Source organism: Sceloporus occidentalis, unplaced genomic scaffold (assembly GCF_023333645.1).
Source record: "Sceloporus occidentalis isolate IW3139 unplaced genomic scaffold, rSceOcc1.0.p SCAF_14, whole genome shotgun sequence".
Taxonomy (NCBI): domain Eukaryota; kingdom Metazoa; phylum Chordata; class Lepidosauria; order Squamata; family Phrynosomatidae; genus Sceloporus; species Sceloporus occidentalis.
The window spans coordinates 209,659-229,059 of record NW_028316994.1 but is presented as its reverse complement, the minus strand read 5'-3'; the positions used below and the strand labels follow the sequence as shown (position 1 = coordinate 229,059).

At 39.4% G+C, this 19,401-nt stretch overlaps 1 protein-coding gene across 1 annotated transcript in view; it reads right to left on the bottom strand.

Annotated features, from left to right (window-relative positions):
* Positions 1-18,803, bottom strand: part of LOC149303359 (cytosolic phospholipase A2 gamma-like) — a 33,664-nt gene extending 14,861 nt beyond the window's left edge. Inside the window, exons 1-11 of the mRNA XM_089480658.1 lie at positions 18,717-18,803; positions 14,321-14,431; positions 12,918-13,060; positions 10,771-10,969; positions 9,927-10,035; positions 8,549-8,710; positions 7,432-7,485; positions 5,063-5,158; positions 2,717-2,842; positions 2,007-2,135; positions 116-244 (exon numbers count right to left, since the gene is read on the bottom strand). Coding sequence (XP_089336784.1) covers positions 116-244; positions 2,007-2,135; positions 2,717-2,842; positions 5,063-5,158; positions 7,432-7,485; positions 8,549-8,710; positions 9,927-10,035; positions 10,771-10,969; positions 12,918-13,060; positions 14,321-14,431; positions 18,717-18,803 — 1,345 coding nt within the window. The remainder of the gene's footprint in view (positions 1-115; positions 245-2,006; positions 2,136-2,716; positions 2,843-5,062; positions 5,159-7,431; positions 7,486-8,548; positions 8,711-9,926; positions 10,036-10,770; positions 10,970-12,917; positions 13,061-14,320; positions 14,432-18,716) is intronic.
* Between the last annotated feature and the right edge of the window lie 598 nt (positions 18,804-19,401).

The following is a 19,401-nucleotide window of genomic DNA, read 5'->3' as shown; positions in this document are numbered from 1 at the left end:
TGGCCATGTTCTGGAAGTATTTATTCCTGATGTTTTGCCAGCATCTGTGGCTGGCATCTTCAGAGAACTATGGATGCCGGCCACGAAAGCCTTCGACTTCACAATATTCACTTACTTTGCAAGATGTTTCCAAGGCGATCAAAAACATCTTCTACCACTGTTGTTTTATCATCTAAGGCAAGCAGCTGTAGCTCAAGAACATCCTGGTAAGCCTTGGTGAGTGCAGTCTTGAGATTCTCAATGTCTTGAGAATGAAACAAAATGGGAACGATGATTAAAATGAGTAAACTATTTGTATCTGATGAAAGAATTGTTCAATAGTATAGACACAAACTATGTTAAGTCCCAATCCCCCCCCCCCAATAGAATTGAGGTGATAAACGGAGGATATAAACCTGTCAGGAAACCATGATGTTTATCACACTATACTCTTAAAGTGCTACTATTCCACTTTGACTCCTCTAGCTGCCTCCTGTTGCATTCTGGGATTGGCAGTTTTAAGGAGGGGTATTTAGAATCCTCAGGCAGAGTATAATGTGATAAACATCCATGACAACATGCAGTAGAGGAATAGATTCAGGGGAAATTATAATCCTGTTAGTGAAGTTAAGATGGAGTTGAAATATATGACCTTCCTTCTTTGCAATTTAGTAGTTCAATGGGTGGTTGATACAGAGATTATAGTAGGAACTTGGAATTAGCATATAAGTGAAGAGTTAATTAAAAGATGAAGGAATTCAATGTAATCCCACAGAAGGGAAAATAGCATCAAAGTAGCTGTATCAGAGTTATTGCTAAAATCTAATTGGTGTCCTATTCTAACATAACATAACATAATGCTGGCATAAGGCACTTTTTACAGTAGTGCCTGGTGACAAGTAGGGGTGAGAATAAGATACAGAGAAAGCTATGCTGTTGCCTCCTGAGTGATTTGGGAGCCAAACAAGGCCTTTCTCTTTGGACAGAGGGTTTTTGGTGCCATCCTCCCATCTTTGTAGTGTCTGTAGACATTTAAGACCAATAGGAGCATGGTCTACATTTAATATTGCACTTTGACAGTGGAAAGGGAACCTAAATGCTCCAGTCTTCTGGGGGGTAGTATATGCATCCTTCAAAATTAGTAAATAAACCTGGAGTTTCTCTCTCTCTCTCTCTCTCTCTCTCTCTCTCCATTTCTTCTCTATACTTTGCTAAAACCTGCCTTAGCCCCCCAAACATCATCCCTTCCCTTAACATGCAGTCTTTGTTCCTCTTCAGGCAATTAATTTGTTCCAGTTTAACCAGTAAGGATGTAAAGCTTCATTTACTTTATTCTAGCAGAAAAGAATGAAACATTTTAAAACATTGCTCCCCGTGAGAGTCAGAGAATATATGACCTTTTTATTTTTATTTCATTTTTTTCCTTATTCTTGGGCTTGAGAGGAAATGTTTTTGCTCAAAGAACAACTTTTTAAAAACATTCCTGTTGCTAACAACAAGACGTTCTCCGCACCTTCACTGTGATACATAGGTGATAAATCTTACAGTTGTTGATAAATTATTTTTCAGTTGGGTATTTTAATGTGACAAGACACCCTTTCTTCTCAAGGACCAGAGAATTTACAAATCTCCTTGACATCCCTGTTCTTCCACAGCTCTACATAGCAGCACCTCTGTTAATTTTCTGTACCACTAATATCCATTACATCCTTATATTCCTTTTCGGACTTTTGGCTCTATCAGACACTTTATAAAGTACTAGGTATGGGAAGGAGAACAGCAATGAGATCCATCTTTGTTTTGAAAGAAAAGTGCAATAGTGATCATGTTCATTAAAAGTGTGACATATTCCAAATAAGTGACTGAGACATACAGAATCCAAGATGACTTATCTTCTCTGCACCTTAATTAATATAAAAACCTTTAACAATAAGCTGTGGAGGGAAATGTCATATGGAATCCAGTCTTAGTGTCATTTGTACAGTGCTTTCAGAAGAAATACAATCTGATATTCAAAGTTCACTTACTTTCCAAGGTGTTTTCAAGGCAATCAAAAACATCTTCTGTCGTGGTTGTGTGATCATCTAACACAAGCAGTTGCAGATCAAGAACTTTCTGGTAAGCCTCAGTGAGTGTAGTCCTAAGGTCCCCAATGTCTTGAGGATGAAACAAAATGGGAAATATGCTTACAAAGAGTAAACGATTCCTATCCTAGTGTGAGTCTAAACATAGGTATATTGTGCAAATTGCTGTGGGGGTTCATATATTTGCTTTGACATTTGTCTTCACTTTTCTGCACATATTCTCACCTCATCTATTCTTCCTCCCTCGGCCAAAACCGCACAGCCAACAAAATACAGAGGCCACACATTTGATAATGTACATCCTCCCAGATACTCCGGTAAAAACCACAAAGCCTTTTCCTCCAGAGTTTAAGCAGTTTTTGCCCCCCTTCCCTTAATCCAGTGAAAGTCCTGAACTTGTGCAAATCACATTTAGTTGGATTGCATTCTTAATTACTGTAATTAGGAGTATTTTAATGGTGCAGACAGGGCCTTAGTCAAAGTGAATTATTATTAGTGCTTGTTTTGTCCAAAACTCTTGACGTTTTGCCCCACTTCCCCCAACACACTATTTTTGGGGGGAGAGGCAATGTGTCCAGTAATACATTGTAATCATCTGTATTGTATGTAGTGCTTTCAGAAAATATGCTATCTGATATTCAAATTTCACTTACTTTGCCAGGTGTTTCCCAGGCGATCAAAAACATCTTCTGCCACAGTTGTTTTATCATCCAATGCAAGCAGCTGCAGCTCAAGAACATATTGGTAAGCCTCAATGAGCATCCTAAGGTTCTCAGTGTCTTCAGAATGAAATAAAATGGGAAAGATGCTTACAAAAAGTAATTTATTCCTGTCTTAGCCAAAATGAGGCAATGGTAACTATTTTGTCTTTGCCTTTAACTATGCCTACCTTAAGGCAAGATAACCCAGGGAGATTTTACTTGAGGTGGAACAGCTGATGTCTTATCCTCCAAATGTCCCAATTTGGCAGGGACAGTCCCAATGAATCGTCCGTCATCCTACATTTGTAACTGCATTTCAAAGGTCTCAGTTTCTCTCTCCTACTTTTTCCCTTTGTCTTTGACATGATTCAGCTACTGAAAACTGAGTTCAAAGTGCAACGGTTATTTTCACTCTACTCAGAAAAGGTAGATGAAAGGAGGGGGCAAAATCTTGCCCTTCATAGTAGGCTTGGGCAAAAGCAAACTGTTGCAGCTTGTCCTAGCTTGTGTGCTCTTCCTCACTGATAACTTTTGCCAACTTGATCTCACTCTTATGTAGCTTGAACAAACATCTCCTCATTTTCATCTGCAAAATTTTGAAAGGTATACATAGGAGATATCCTCTCTTAGGAACTACCAGTCCCGTGTCACTCTGCAAGAAAGAGGCAGCTAGTGGGAAGAGGAAATAACATAATAACCTGAGATAGGTATACCAGGGACTGTTAAAGCCAGGGCTCTTCATAACATTTAGAGGCCCCAAAGTATTGCTTACATATAGTATTACAGTGGGCCCTTCCAGTCCCCAGGGGTTTGGTTCCAAGAACCCCTATGAATGGGGGGGAAGGGCCCTCAAACCCATATTGTTCAATATGCAGCAGCATGTGCACACCTGTTACCCATTTCTTTCTTCTATTCCTTTTCAGCCTTTTGCCTCTATCGGCTCCTTTTTAGAACAGTGGGGGGGGGGGGGGGATAACAGTGACACCCAACTATGTTTCCAAAGAAAGTTGCCCTGTTGCTTCAAATCATGTTTGCAGTACCTGCCACTGTCTACACCACTCCCACCAATTCCACCATAGTTACACCAGCCAGATCCCAAACCTTGGGATTCCTGATTATAGTCAGCCCCATTAAAAGCTCTCATATTATCTTCTTCTACTTGTGGCCAAAGCCGGAATATTTTCTCCCAATTTCACACAATCCTCTTAACCCCTCTTCTATTCAACAGGGTTTCATGCATCATCATCTCTATACTACCACACCTTTGATGGAATGTGAGTGGAACCATACCAAAAAGAAAAAGAAAAATACATACACTTTAAAAACACAGACAGACTGTATTTGGACTGATCTTAAAGTATTGATTTTCAGACATTTAACTGATGTATCATATTTTACTGTTATAACAGCATGTAACTTTAGTTCCTCTCAATTAGAGTCTCAGTTGCTTTGGATGGATGGTCATATATAATACATTCTTCATGTGAGGTTAATGTGGCCATTCCTACATTATGATCTCTTAACCTGGATTTTGGAGAGAAGGGACAGACTTGCAAATAAAATACAGTACGTGTGTCTGGGACATTTATTCAAACTTTATGGTAACAGGCTAACAGCAAAACCTAGCTATGAGGGTTCCTAAAGGATATTTGAGGTAACTGGTCACTGCTTTTTAATGAACAGGGACTTAAAAACTGGACAGATTGAGTGAAAAAATACTTTTTCCAAAGATAGGGGACAGCATGGTCAGTAATATCCTATCTACTGATCTTCCTCAAGACTGATTCATCCAAATTAAAAGGATCAATAAACTACTGTACAATGAAGTTATTGGGATTCACATATGTATGGCTGTCTTATGGAAAGGGGGAAATAGTAAAGGAGACATCAGCAGCAAAAGTGCTCACAGTTCCATTCCTCTTTCCCAACACATACTGACTTTCCTAGATTAATTACTGGGGCAGCATAGGGTGGGGGGGGGCAAACACACAAAAGGACATCTACACTTTAGGAGAATAGTTATTACCTATGTGGCACAACAGATTCAGGTGTGGTTCTGCTCCCCAGCGAGACAGATTGAGTTGAGGTGAGGTGATAGATACCCATGCCTTCCACACCTGACCACAAACAACCATGTAAATATCATGTTACAGTTCCTGTCATAGAGAATCAGAGAAAATGCTGTTGATGGTGTCCATGATTGATATTATATCCTTTCCATACTGACTGCAGATTCCCAAGAACCAGGAAGCAAAGGGCAGGTAACCCCCATATATTCAAATGCAATGCTAGAGTTACCTGTCATGCTGTCATCCCACAAAAGAAGTATTGCCTCTACTTCCTCTTGAACGTCCTCATCCAGTTTCTCCTTTAATGTCTCCTGTTCCAGGTCATCTGAAAAATAGTCCTAAAATGTAGCCCTGGCCTTTACTAAGGTCCTCTGCTCACAAGTGCTAATCTTTTAAAATGATCCTTCTTGATGACCTCTTATCAAGGCCTGTTACCTTTTTAAGATAACCCAATTGACCCAGTGCAACATTGATGACTGGGGCTGCCTCCTTGCTGCAGAAATAATCCAGTTTGTCAACACTTTGCCATGGCTTAATGTTATGGAATTCTGAGAATTATAGTTTTTTTGTGGCACCAGAACTCTCTGAAAAAGGCTAAATGTCTCACAAAATTAAAGTTCCCAGAATTCCATAGCATCAAGCCATGGCAGTTAAAACAATGTCAAACTGGATTATTTCTGCAGTGTGGATGCAGCCTGAGGAGCTTAGCTCACAGCAAAATAAAGTGATTTGCCGCTCCTGATTTGAAGCCAAATACCGGCTGCCCCCTGATTTTATTACATGGATTTCCCCCCCAAAAAACACCATCTGGGTACAGCCCGACTCCAATACTGGTCCCTGTACTCACTTCCTTTTCAAAACTGGAAAACTTTATTTTACTGCGCTCTATGCTCCTATGTCTCCATTCTCATCAGAGGAGGACACCAGTGGAGGAGATTATAGTTTTAACCTCTGAAGTCTAAACAGAGGGGGAATATTGTGACCCTCCAAATGCTGTTTGAGCCCCTCTCCATTGGCTGCGCTGGCAAGGTCAGCTGGAAGTTGTAATCCAGGCCTGAGGGCCTGAATATTTACAAGACCTTCTCTTGCCTCATAAGCCTGTCCAGAATGTCCAGTCTTCAGCCAATGTCCTATTGTGTGTCCCACCATTTTGACAAACTAGATTGGTGAATAACCAATGCAGGGTTTTCTTGCTCTTTTGCAGCACCTCAGCCAGATCTTTGCTGAACTTCTGACAAGAAGTTGAATATATATTTAATTGTTCTGTTAGGGCTTTGGCTTTAACACTTGTTTTAATTTCTTTTAAAATGACGTGTTGCTCCTCCTATGTGTTTTCAAAATACATATTTAACTGCACATTATTATTAGCATCTTGATGAGCAGAAAAGCAAAATATAAATACTTTCAACAAAGAGTAGTTGGGTCCTCCTTGACTTTTTTCAGGCCCTTTTATTTTGGCCCAATGATCTTGCTCTCTTAAACTACAACTCAATGTGTCCTCTATTCTTCCTAAAAAATCAGCAGGAAGATGTTATGTCTTGTACGGTGTAAGAATGGCATGTTAATGCATGCCCTCCAGCTGTCCCAAGCTCCTCTATCCCTGCACACATACATGCACACAGATGAACACACCTCAAAAATGTAATTGGATAAAAATAGTTATTTTTCCAATTTTTCTTTCAGCTGGGATTGGGGGTGGCCTACATGCTGATCCCTCAGTTATATCAAAGAAAGAAGAAAAGTGTGGTAGAGGGAGCAAGGCATATATAAAATCCCCTAATTTTGTGACTTACCTGAGTAAGTGGAATGACAAAAAGGAAGTCTTCCTTTGACTTGATTGAGAAAATCCCATACAGCACCTCAGAAAAGGAACACAAATTGCAAGTGTGAGAGTTTAACTAGCAATATCCAGATTACAAAAACAGAGTAAAAGGGTTGAATTTTCTCTTTTCATTATACCCAAATTTAACATCTGATTGGCCAATTCCATGTTCAATAGTCATCCATTGACCCACTGATGTCATCCCTACATGAGGTAGGGATGTTGTATCACAGGAGAAGCCAAAGTGCCACACAAATTAAGCTAAAATCTTTTTCTTTTGTTGTTGTTATTGTTATTTTAAATAAAGAAAATTGCTCAGCCACATTACATTTAGGATAAGCATTACATTTAGGAATTCCTGCTCAGCTATGGCAACCCACTGGATGACCATGAACAAATCACACTCTCAGAGGAGGACAATGTCAAATCCTATCTGAAGAAACTTGCCAAGAAAACCCTGATAAAGGGTCATTTTAGGGTCACCATAAGTCAGAACCTGCTTGAAGGTGCACACAGCAACAACAACAACAACAGTAAAGAGAAATCAGATCTATGTTCCTCTGTGATACAGTATCTCACATGAGATATCCCTGTAGCATTAGACTTCCTGGAGTCAGGTCCATTCCAACATCCGTGGCAAATACTTCCAGAGAAACATGCTCTTGAAAAGTCTTCCTGGCCTATGCATTCTTGTAATTTCTCATCTCAAACAGTGCAATAAACTAATTTAAAATAAATAAATAGTCTTAGAGTTTCAGTCATAAAAAGAGCAATACCAGTTGCAGCCTTCTTAATTTCTTTTTTGCTTCCAAGAGCACTTCCCCATAAACCTGGAAATAAGGAATAAACTGTATTAACAAACTTTTTGCCCTGTTAGTGACAGAAAAAGGCTACATTTTCTTTATCATATGATACCATCTCACCATGGCTGAGGTGGCCTTATCAGTGTCATATAACATTAGATGCTTGGTCTTTTTTCTGGTCATCATGACCTTTTCTTTTTCTTACGCTGGGACATACTACTATATCCAGTTCTCCCACTCAGCCTTTATTCTTAAACATTGGTAGTGGTAAGCTACAGTAACTCCAAAGGGATTTTATTACAGAGGAAATATGCACATATGGTGTATATATATTATCTACACAATACTATGTTTGCATGTATTTTAGTCCAGTCATGCAACTAAAGAGTAAAGGACCACAGATGAGTGTGGCAGAGTACATTCTTTGCATGCAAAAGATGCCAGGTTCAATCTTTGACATCTATAGGATAGCTATAAGATAGTGGAGAAGACAGTGCAAAGAAGCCAACAACATAAGAACCTGTGCCTGCAATGAATCTTACTGCCTTCTTCGGTTCACCTATCTTGTCCCAGATGACCATGATTAGGCCTTTTGACAGATAAATTGATAATAATAAATCTCACTGATAATAAACCTCACTGGGGAGGTTTGGTCCATGCTAAGACAGAGGCATTTTGTATTTTAGTTGGAAAAGATTTCTGTCTGAATCATTGGAGGGCTATAGTTTTTTGTGGGGTTTTTGGGCAATGTAGCCATGTTCTAGAAGAGTTTTCTTCCTGACATTTCGCCAGCATATATGGCTGGCATCTTCAGAAAATGCTTGCCTGGAAAAGAGGTAGGGGTGTGTGTGTGTGTGTGTGTGTGTGTGTGCATGTGTGTGTGTGCTGTGTCACCCTGGGAAAGAGTTGGGTTGGAGGGCTGTTTCCCGTCAGCAGAGACAATAATGACATAGATATACCAATGATCTGGGTCAAGATAAAGCTGCTTCTGATTCTTCCTTTAACAATCCCTTGACAGTCTGTTAACTTCACCAAAGTTTGGCATTCTGAGAATGATAATCTATGGCAAAGTAAAATTTGGATGCTACACCTTGAAGATAGCAAATAGTTTTTTCCTTCTTCTCCTCCTCAACAAGTTCCCCATTTTGAAATAAGCTCCCAAAGTGTCTGGTGTCAATGTATGCTCCTATGCCAGGATGCTCTCCTATGCCAGAAACTCCTATTTCATGCGGAGTAAATTCAAACCAGCTGCCTGTGGGAAAGAAATAATGAAAGAAATAATGGTTTAGAATGAATGAGCAAATCTTGGTGCACTGAAAGCCCAAGGAATCAAAGAATAAGGAGGTTTTTTAAAATGCTGCCAGCAAATGCTCTTCCGTGAACAAGAAACTTCAAAAGTTGTCTTAAAGAGAATTAAAGTAATATCAGTAAGAACCGTGAAATTCCTAATGTGACAGGCTGTGCTGATTTTTGCAGTTATGTTTTCCTAATCTGAGTTCCTGAAGCTGCAATGTTTGTGCACTGGATAACAGCATCTTATGAAAACAGACTTTTTCCCTCTTTGTTAAAGCTAGTTATCTAATATCCAGATCAGTGATACATACAGGGATGTGCAGTGTGACTCTCACTTGAAATATCCCTACTATATAAGCTGTGATCATTGCTACTACAAATATTCCTAACCTTTCAGGTAATTAAATAATAACTTTAATTGATTATTTAGTGATATTTGCTAATATCAACAATTGAAATTATTGCTATTTACTAATATTTATAATAAATAGTTATTTACTAACATCAACTAATACAGTAGGACCGCGATATCTGGGGACTTGCCATCTGTGGATTTGAGCATTCATGGATGGCAAGCCTCTGTTAGAGACTATGGGACTTCATCTGAAATGCTGTTGTCCCTAGTGGTAGCATGGCCATGTGCATGCACTGCTATTGGGAGCAACACAGATCCGTGGGGGTGGGGGGGGAGGTCCCACTGTGAATTGATAAATATCAATAGTAAATTGATACTAATATCAACATTTTAAAAATGTGCCTATAGAGAAATTTTAGCTCTTAAAAAGAGGACATGTCTGGGAAAAGTAGGACATATGGTAACTAAGGAGATTGTCGCATGTCATTTTTTGGCCGATCCGGGCACAGGCTGGACACGGGGTTGAATGGGTGAAAACTGGTGTTATCAAAGAACAGGAAAGTATCGTTGGTTCTAAAAGTACGCCAGGAGTCCAAATCAGGTACACGATGCAGCTGAGTTGGACAGAGAGACATGCGATAAGACCTGTTTTCACCCATTCAAGCCCATGCCCAGCCCGTGACCAGACTGGGAGAAAAATGAAATGCGATAATCTCCCAAATTAAGGCTTCATAGGATGGATTTACACTTTGAATTCTGTCTGAAATAAATTGGAAATCAGTGGAGATTTTGAAATAATGTAATTGCACAACATAGTTACCTGGACTGTGTCCTTCGTAAGTGTCTTTGTCCACTGCAGCATAGATGGGATAAGGATTTTTCCCATTCTCACAGGATATTCTATGCTCACTCAGTGTATCTTCATCAAGCTGAAAAGAAATGTACTGATTTCATTGTCCTTACTTCAGCATTTGAATGGCCTACTTGTGGCCTATGGGGATTATCTATAGGGCTTGTCTAATAATTTTCTCATAGATGAACAGCTATAACACTCAAAGATAATATCCCACATCCCTAATGTTTCTTTTTGAAAGCTACAGCACATATTCTGAAACTGTGCAGATTTGTCATTTAAAACACTGTAGATGGGTTCTCATATTCACAGCAATTGTCCGTAAGAAACATAGAGACATTGCTAACATAATTGTTATATACCCTCCAGACTGAAAGGCTGCACTTGCAGAAATAACCCTGTGCCTGGGTGCATCTTTAAATCATCACCATTCTGCCTGGTTAAGACAAGTTTGAATGCCTATACTTCTCTCTCCTCCATTTCATCTTTTATGCTCTGACCATGCAGAACTCTGGAATTGAACATGAATCAGCCTCCCCACCATTACTGTGCCTCTGATCTCTCACCCTGCAGCATCTGGGGTAATGGAGGTATCTAGAGATCCGAAAAACCTACACATTTCTGGAGATCTCTGCACTGGCCTAATATGACTCTAATCTGGGTTATTGGTTATCTCATTAGATATATGAGAAACTATAATAGAACCTGGTGGGTATTATTATCTGGGCTCCTTTTATTACTTGGAATATTCTTTATGTTCTTAGCTTTTGGCTCCTTTACCTTCAGCATTTTAAACAAAAGTTTGACCTACCTCCTGCAGCATACTGTACACAATAAAATGAGACCAGAAATCAGTTAGGGAGTAGCATTCGTCTTTTATGGCCTCCCTTGTTGCATTTACTGCCCTTATAAATTCCCAGTTCTGTTTGGTGAGCTTTTCACATTGACGTTTTTCTAACACCTCTATTTTTTGGGCCCAGTCTTCATTCTTGTAGAGCGATGACATGCACCTTTAATGAAATAGGTCAGATAAATATTTGAAACAATGAGAAAGAACAATAGATTTCAAATACAATCTTGACTTGAGATGGACTGGATTGGAAAACTTGCCAGTTTTACCTTCTCAGACTTTGAGATATATTAAGCCTCAAATTCTTTCCATCCATGTAAGCATCAGTGAATTGTAGCAATTTTTCAACAACAAATAACTGAAATGAAAATCCTCCTAATTTGTTCTACCTAAATTTACCAGTTATAGCTGTTCCTTACATATAGGTTACAGTATATTGGGGTGGCCATGTTGATTATATAGCAAAGTACAGCATTATCCAAAATCCACAAAAAGAGTGATAGCTTTATTGGACCAACCAAAATGCACATTATAGATGTTCATCAGGCGGAGGTGTAAAAATGATACAGAAGAATTGAATAAAAAATATTGAAGATGTTAGTCATGGCCTTGCATCTGGTCAAGATGTTGTGCTTGTAGGCCTCCGTTCAAATGGCATGGAAGGGTGGGCCCCTTCTCTTTCTGGCCATGGCTGCTGGGAGATTTAGTCCAAGAAATAAACTTTAAATTACATTTGCAAGATAAAAGGCTACTGCCTTTGAGATCCAGCTTGTCTCAAATCCTATGTGAAGCCACAGACCCTTTTGTTAGGAAGAGAACAATGAACATCTCAGGAAGTTTCCATGTTATAGCATCAGGAAAACATTTAGATATTGTTAAGGGAGTTTATCACACGGGCCCCTGAAACGGGCCTGTTGCGTCCTAAAAAGGGGAACCCCAGGGGCATGCATGGAATAGGATGGGGCTAAGAACCACATTTTACTGCACAAGGGAATGCCGCCGCCGCTGCTGCTGGGCGTTCCAATCTTGTGCTCCCTCTGTTCCTGTTTGAAAACATTCTCAGAAATTGCGCCCTCTGGAACGGAGGGAGGGCGCCATTGGAACGCCCGGTGGCAGCAGCGGCGTTCCCTTGTGCAATAAAATGCGGTTCTTAGCCCCATCCCGTTCCGTACACACCCCCGTTTTAGAACGCAATGGGCCCATTTCAGGGCCCATGTGATAAACTTCAAGGTAAAACATGCCAATGCAGTCACAATTTAAAAGAAACTTTTGTTTGAGGTAGAAACCTCAAATAGTAAGGTCCCAGTCCATTGGCTCTCTCTTTAGGATTGCCCTATAGTGTTTGAAGTGTGGTATCTTGTGTGGAAGTACAGCATCATCCAAAATCCACAAAACACACACAAAAAAATCTACAAAACAAAAAAAATGCAGAAAACTGTTTTGTAGATTTTGGAGGATAAATAATAATAATAATAATAATAATAATAATAATAATAATAAATTTTATTTGTATCCCCCCCTCTTCCTGTAGGATGCTGTACTGTTTCAGTTTGACAAATACAGATGGCTGAGGATTTTATTTGGTTTGCCTCACTTCTGCTAAGACCTTGACAAAATTTGCAAATGCCTTCACAAATAGAATGGAAAGAAACTTGAGATCAAATTTGAGAGAAAGCAAAAACAATGGCAACATCTATTAGTTTCTGCTGTAAAACAGACATTGGAATCCTGTATTTTCTAAGTAGCTGTCTTCTCTATTATTATTATTATTATTATTATTATTATTATTATTGCTATTATTATTTGAATTGAGCCTAAAATGGGTCAGGGGGAAGGCAATGTGATTTTTAGGTAGCATAATATTTGAATTAGCCTCTTCTTTGCATGATACTTTCAGGCCAGGGACACCTGTAGCTTTTATGAAGCATGTTATTTTGCCCTGTGGCCATTAGCTAAGTGCAGTTATAAGAATATTACTGGCAGATGAGAAAATCTGATGTTGGTGGACTGGCTTGTATCAGTGGCCATCAGATTTTCCTTATAAAGACTGCTTTTACCACATGACATTGCCACATTTGTATTCATATTAACAGTTCACATTTACTTACCAGGTGGAACTTGATACTCCACACAAGTACATAACGCAGTCCAGGAGGTTGCATTTCTTTAGCTCTGCTAGTGTACCATAAAGGGCAATCATGGCCTGTAGACCCCCTCCTGATCCCAAGACAGCAATATTGGGGAGTTTATCCTATTAGAAGAAAAAAGAGACTATAATGAGAAATTTATCTTCTCTCTATGGTAGATGTGGAGAAAATGTACTCTGGATGGTGATGGACTGCCAATCCAGTAGTGACCTAACAGTGAGGGATTATTGTGGAAGCTTCAGTCCAACATCTTCTGAAGGACTTCACATCCACCATCCATGATCTAAGGCTTTAAAGCTTTGCATCTTGGTAATTCATAAAGTAAACATGTAGCAGGCACATTAGAGAAAACAATATGCAAAGCCACAATACATAACATTGTTTGATTATATTAAGCAACAGAAATTATTAAGGCTGTAGAATTTCAGAGGATGTCTACACTTCATAAATTAGCAGTTTTGATATCACTTTCAAGTATCATCACTCCTTTCTAAGGATTCCTTTGATTTGTACTTTGGAGAGGAATATAAAGCCATTTAAACTACAACACTAGAACTCTCTGACAGAATTTGATATACTTTATGAAACTACACATCCCTGGGTCCCATAGAATGTAGCCATGATAGTCAAAGGGGTATCAAACTGCAGTAATTGCGCACTGTGGATATACTCACAGTGAATAGAAAATTGCACAACAGATATAGAACAGATTTGTATGTTATGATTCAGCTGTGGTATTGGTCCAAATAGAGGCCAGGTTTGGCAACTCCAAATGGAGTCACAGCCAGTATATGGGTCAAAACTATATAAACTTCTGCAGCCACTGTCTGACAACTTCAGAAAAATTAAGATGAAATTAGGAGCACCCTGAGCTTGAATATTCTTTCACAGGAGGGCAGCCTCAACTAAAAATAGCTTCATGCTGCAGTTCAGATTTGCAGCCTCTTCAACGTACATATCCTCTATCCTTCCTGGATTTAGTTTCAATCTTTTCTCCCTCATTTATTCCAGTGAGAATGAGTTTATGTGATCATTCATCATTTTAAGAAAGCCTTGTATGGTGAAGCACTTGGTTCAGCTTCTCTATTGTAATTTATTGTATTTATATTGGCCCAAATGGTTTACATTGCCTATATTACATTTACTTAGCTACGCAGCAGGGCTGCTAAGTGAATTGTGACAATAGCTGTCTCTCCTACGTAATAATGTAACAGCAGCCCCCTACTTAATATGAACATTATGGAACTTTCTAGTTCTAATCCTTGCAGATGTTAAATCCACATAGGAAAACTTAAGTCCCCAACATGATTCCGGCTGTTGTTGTTTCTTTCCTCTTTGAGATTGACATATTAAGGGAATTCTACCTCATCACACTGAATACCAAGGTTGGCAAGGCCTTTCTTCACCTCCTCCTTTCGAAAAGCAGTAGCTTCTTGTTCACCCTTTGAGAGACTTTCAGAGATACGGACTTTTCCCTGCCCAAAACACAAAATAAATATCGGTGAAATACCCATCACATACCAGCAAGCCAGGGAACAGGACACTTGAAAAGATATTAAGTCCTTCAGCCTTGAATACCAAATCATCATATAAGGCATTTGCTTACCTCTTTTTCCCTGAGGCCTTCATGGTATTGACACCATCAGGAAATCTATTTTGCATAACATATTTGCAACATCCATGATGATGTTTCCAGGACCATTTCCAATGGGTCATGTTTTCTTATGTTGCACTCCAAGCATAATAGCCTTAGTTTGATTTGATTTACTACTGATATTTCAAGATAGATTTGCTCCATTCATTTGTCATGTTGGCAATCTATGGTATCTGTACAAAGAAGGCCTCTGAAATTTCTATTTCAATGTGCTATCAACATATTAAGAGAGAAGGCTAGCCTTGTCTCCTCTGCCCTCAGTGCCTTTGTTCTCCTCACTTATTTACAACAATGAGTCTGAATGTAAAACATCCCTCAGGCATGGTCTCTCTCCATGCAACTGAACAAGGAACCTTAATTTTTATCTTCCTTCTCTCCTTGTCTCTCTCAGTCATGCACAGATGGTCCATATGTAGGGGAAACTCCCTTATTCACACCTATCACTTTCCACTGCTGCTCTTTGTGTGCTACTGATTGAATCTGCCAAGATGACAATTGCATAGGACTACATTCCCATAAGCATCTGTACATGTGTACATACAATGTAACATGTGAACGCTGCAATGTCAATAACACACTGGAACTCATCTTTCTGTACCTACTTTAGCTGGCTCTGGTTATGGAAGAATTAGCAGTTCCAGAAAGGAAGGGTTGGAATCGAAGAATTTAAATTTTCTAGCAGTCTAGGTGAAGAAGCATGCTTCCTTTAAAAATAAGAAGATGCTCATTGGCAGATCTAAAAAGAAATAAATTACCTTTCTTGTTAAAACCTCCACATCTTCTTGCTTTTGCACAGATGGTTCAATGAATGTAAAATGAGGAATTCTGAATAAGTGGGACATTCTGGAGATGCCAGAAAAAATAATATTCCTATCTGGTGGTATATTCCTGTTGTTGCTCCAGTCGTTTCTCCTTTTTCTCATTTCAGAGGAATAAGGACTTACTCTGTGAAACAAGCAAGTACACTGAGTCAATTTTGCTCTCGATATTGACAGCACTGTACATCAGATACCTTTAATAAGTGGTTGTTTCTACTGTCCTTGACATAGAACCACATGGTGATATGGAATCACACCTCATGTGCTTTGAAAGTTTCTGCTGCTACAGACTAGCAAAGGAAGAGGATTTTATTTCAGGGATTGTTCACACTACGTTATAAAACGGTTTGCAAACTGGTTTAAAAGGGGGTCTTGCATCAGATTTTCTCAACCCAAATTTGGGGGGGCAGTGCAAATCCCCCTTAGCCCAGCGTTTCTGAAAATGAGCCATTTTGCATCTTTTCAAAATAACTGGGGTGTTTGTGGGGGTTTTTTTGCCAGCCTCAAGTGGGAACTTGCTGCGGATTCAATTTGGAGGACAGAAGGGAGGGATTCATGTGCAGGGGTGGATCATGCCCACCCCTTTGCTCTTTCCCTGCCAGACAAAGTCATAGCCATGGAGGAGGTTCTTGGAACATCCCATTAGATGCTGTACTTTTTAAAAAATAAAATTTGACAGAATCCTCCCAAGGCTAACCTATCCCAGGATTTCTTGGCAAGGGTTATTCAAAGGGGCTTGCCATCGCCATCCTCCGAGCCTGACCGTCTTACCCCCAAACAGTGTGACATAGATGTGCATCATTTGATTGACAGCTTTAAAAAAAACGAGAATGATCGAAATGGTGGTTCCATTTTAAATCGAAAGAAATGGTAATGTGAACTTCAACAGAGTTAAATTGCCACAGAAAGATTTGATCGGAGTAAGCGTAGTGGGAACTTTGATTCAGTATTGCAGCATCGGATCTACTCGGCACAAAAACATGAGTGTGAATGCAGCCTCAGTTTCTTTCTGATGATGACTGGGTAAAAGTTGCAAAAAAATTATATTCAGTGTGGAATGAAAATGATTTTTTTAAAAAAATAATGAATATGGTAGAGACTAAAACTAATAGATAGGATGCAGTGGCTCAAGTGGTTAAGATGCTGACTCTGTTGATTGCAAAATCAGCAGGTTGGCAGTTCGAGGGCCGGGTGACGCATGATGGGGTGAGCTCCTATCACTAGTTCCAGCTTCTGCCAACCTAGCAGTTCGAAAGTATACAAATGCAAGTAGATAAATAGGTACCACTCCAGTGGGAAGGTAAACAGCATTCTGTGCAATCGTGCTAGCCATATGATCACAGAGTAGTCTCTGACAACGCTGGCTCTTCGGCTTAGTAACAGAGATGAGCATTGCCCCCTTTGGTCGAACATGACGACAACCTTGTCGATGGGGAATACCTTTACCTTTAAAACTAATAGATTAGTCTATTCAGCCAGAGTATTTGAGCAACTGAGTAAAGGTCAGCCTTAATTCTTTGTATAGTCAATCATTTTTATGGTAGTGAATTAGAGTTGCCTACTTTTTTTCTTTTCTGACAGGCTCTTCATCTTTAACAGTTAAATTAGTAGGGTCCTCAACTTTAACAGGCTCCTCATCTTTAACAAACAGTTGGAAAATGTAACATGATTCATCCCATCATGGAAATAGTTCTAATTATTCCATTTATCAAGTACAGATGAGATGGATGAAAATTTCATTTCATTTCATTATTAAAGAGAAATTGCTAGTGTATGCAAAATTCTGCATGGCTGCATTGGAAAGAACTTGAGATTTAAACCTGTGTGCAAGAGAGAGCAAAATTTACATATTTGCCCATTCCTTTATACAAAGATTCAGATTTCCTGTAGAAGGCTACAGAATGCTACAGAACACTGTAGAATGCTATAGTTTGCTATCAATTTATCAGACTAGGATTACAGACAGAGAGAGGAAATCTAAATACTACTAAAAATGCCTCTTATTAAAACAACGATAACTATACATTACATTATGGCCACTACACACAACAGCTAAGAAAAGATGGTATGGCGAGAGAGTGGGATGCAACTTACCCACCCAGTAAAGAGGCATAGTTATTTTCTGCCTGCTGTGAAGAATGTTGATTCTAGTGTCACCTGAAGGTGCTAAAGCCAAGTAACATAGGCACAGCATAGAGAAGTGGCTATGAGCCATTACCAGAGAGCAATCATGGGCTGGGCTCCACTAATGTATATGGACCTTGCTCCCGCTGAGCTTTGGAAACAAATTATCCTTGTATGATAATGCTGTTATATGCACATTATTATTGTTGCACATTATTATTGTAAAACTGGGAGGAGTACAGTACTGTAGTAATACCTTGATCCCTACTAATGACATATTTTCCTGGTGAATGAGGAAATGTTTTCTGAAGAATGCTACAAAAGAGAGAGGCATATGTTTGGGAGAGTGATCTTTTGACAGTCCATGAAAGGCTTATCAGTAAATTTAGCAGTGACAAGATAAAATTTGATTCATGCATAGATAAAGAACAGGAAGAAAGGAGGGGAAATAAACAGGTGGCTTTTACAACTGTATTTTTTAATGATCTCCAAATGATATAAACTGGGACCTTTGGCATTTCATTTGTCAATATCAGTCAATACTCAGTGTCAATGATCTTAAGTTTGTGACACTGAAAAGTCTTGAGGATATGAGTTACAAATATATAGTATCGGGCAAAAAGATGGACAACAAAAGGAAAAATGTAATTCGTTATGTCAAGCGATCCCTATTGGGTCTGAGAGTGAGAAGTATATAGGTAACGGTACAAATTGGCACTGAATAACCAGAAATCTTAGGCATTAATAATTAGCTTGGTAAAGATTGATTGTTAGGAATTTTGGGGAAAGACAAATTATAGGGATCTTGGTAAATGTAATTTAAAGGAAAAAGGAAAACAAGTGAGTTGGTGGTGGTGTGCCTTCAAGTCAACTCCAGCGTATTGTGATTCTATGTTTGGGTTTTCTTGACAAGATTTATAAGGTGGATTCTTGCCATTTCCTTCCACTAAGGCCAAGAGAATATGATTTGCCAAAAGATACCTAGAATCAGAGAATCAGAGAGAGTTGAAACAGATCACAAGGGCCATCTAGTCTAACCGCTTGGCATGCGGGAATACAGAATCAACTCCTCCCAACAGATGGACTTCCAGCCTCTGTTTAAAAACTTTCAAATAAGGAGACTCCGCCGGAGTCTGAGGAGCATATTCTACTAACAGCTCTTACCATCAGAAAATTCTTCCTAATATCTAGCTGGAATTTCTTTCTCTGGATCTCTTTCTCGTTCCCTATAGTTTGAATCCATTGCTCCATGTCCTCGTCTCTGGAGCAGCAGGAAACAAGTCTGCTCACTTTTCAATATGATATCATTTCAAATATATAAATATGGCTATCATGCACCTCTTAACCTTCTCTTCTCCAGGGTAAACATAGCCTACTAAACCACCCTTCATAGGCCATAGTTTGCAGACCTTTTACTCTTTTAGTCATCGTCCTCTGGATACATGCTACCTTGTCAATATCCTTCTTGAATTGTGGTGAGTAGTATAAGTAGTTCATATCAAACAAAAAGTGGCATGTGACTCTACTCCTTTTGAGGGGTACCATTTGAGTCCTACCTCCCAGATTTTGGTGTGTCCTTTGAGAGAATAACTTTTGGGGAAGTCCCCCTCACAGCCCCAGTTCTGGTCTCCCAAAGTTCCTAAGGTTCTGGGGTTCCCTGGGGGACAACCCATGAGTCTTTGAGACCTTATTCACTAGACCATCCTGAACCCCAAATCTCCCCAAGAGGGTAGTAATTGTTGTGCAAAACCTGGTATTGGAGGTGGGATGTGACACCTCTCTGAGCGCATTCTGGGACCCTAGGGGCCAGTTTTGAACCTGACAATGATTTTAGCATTACATGTAGTGG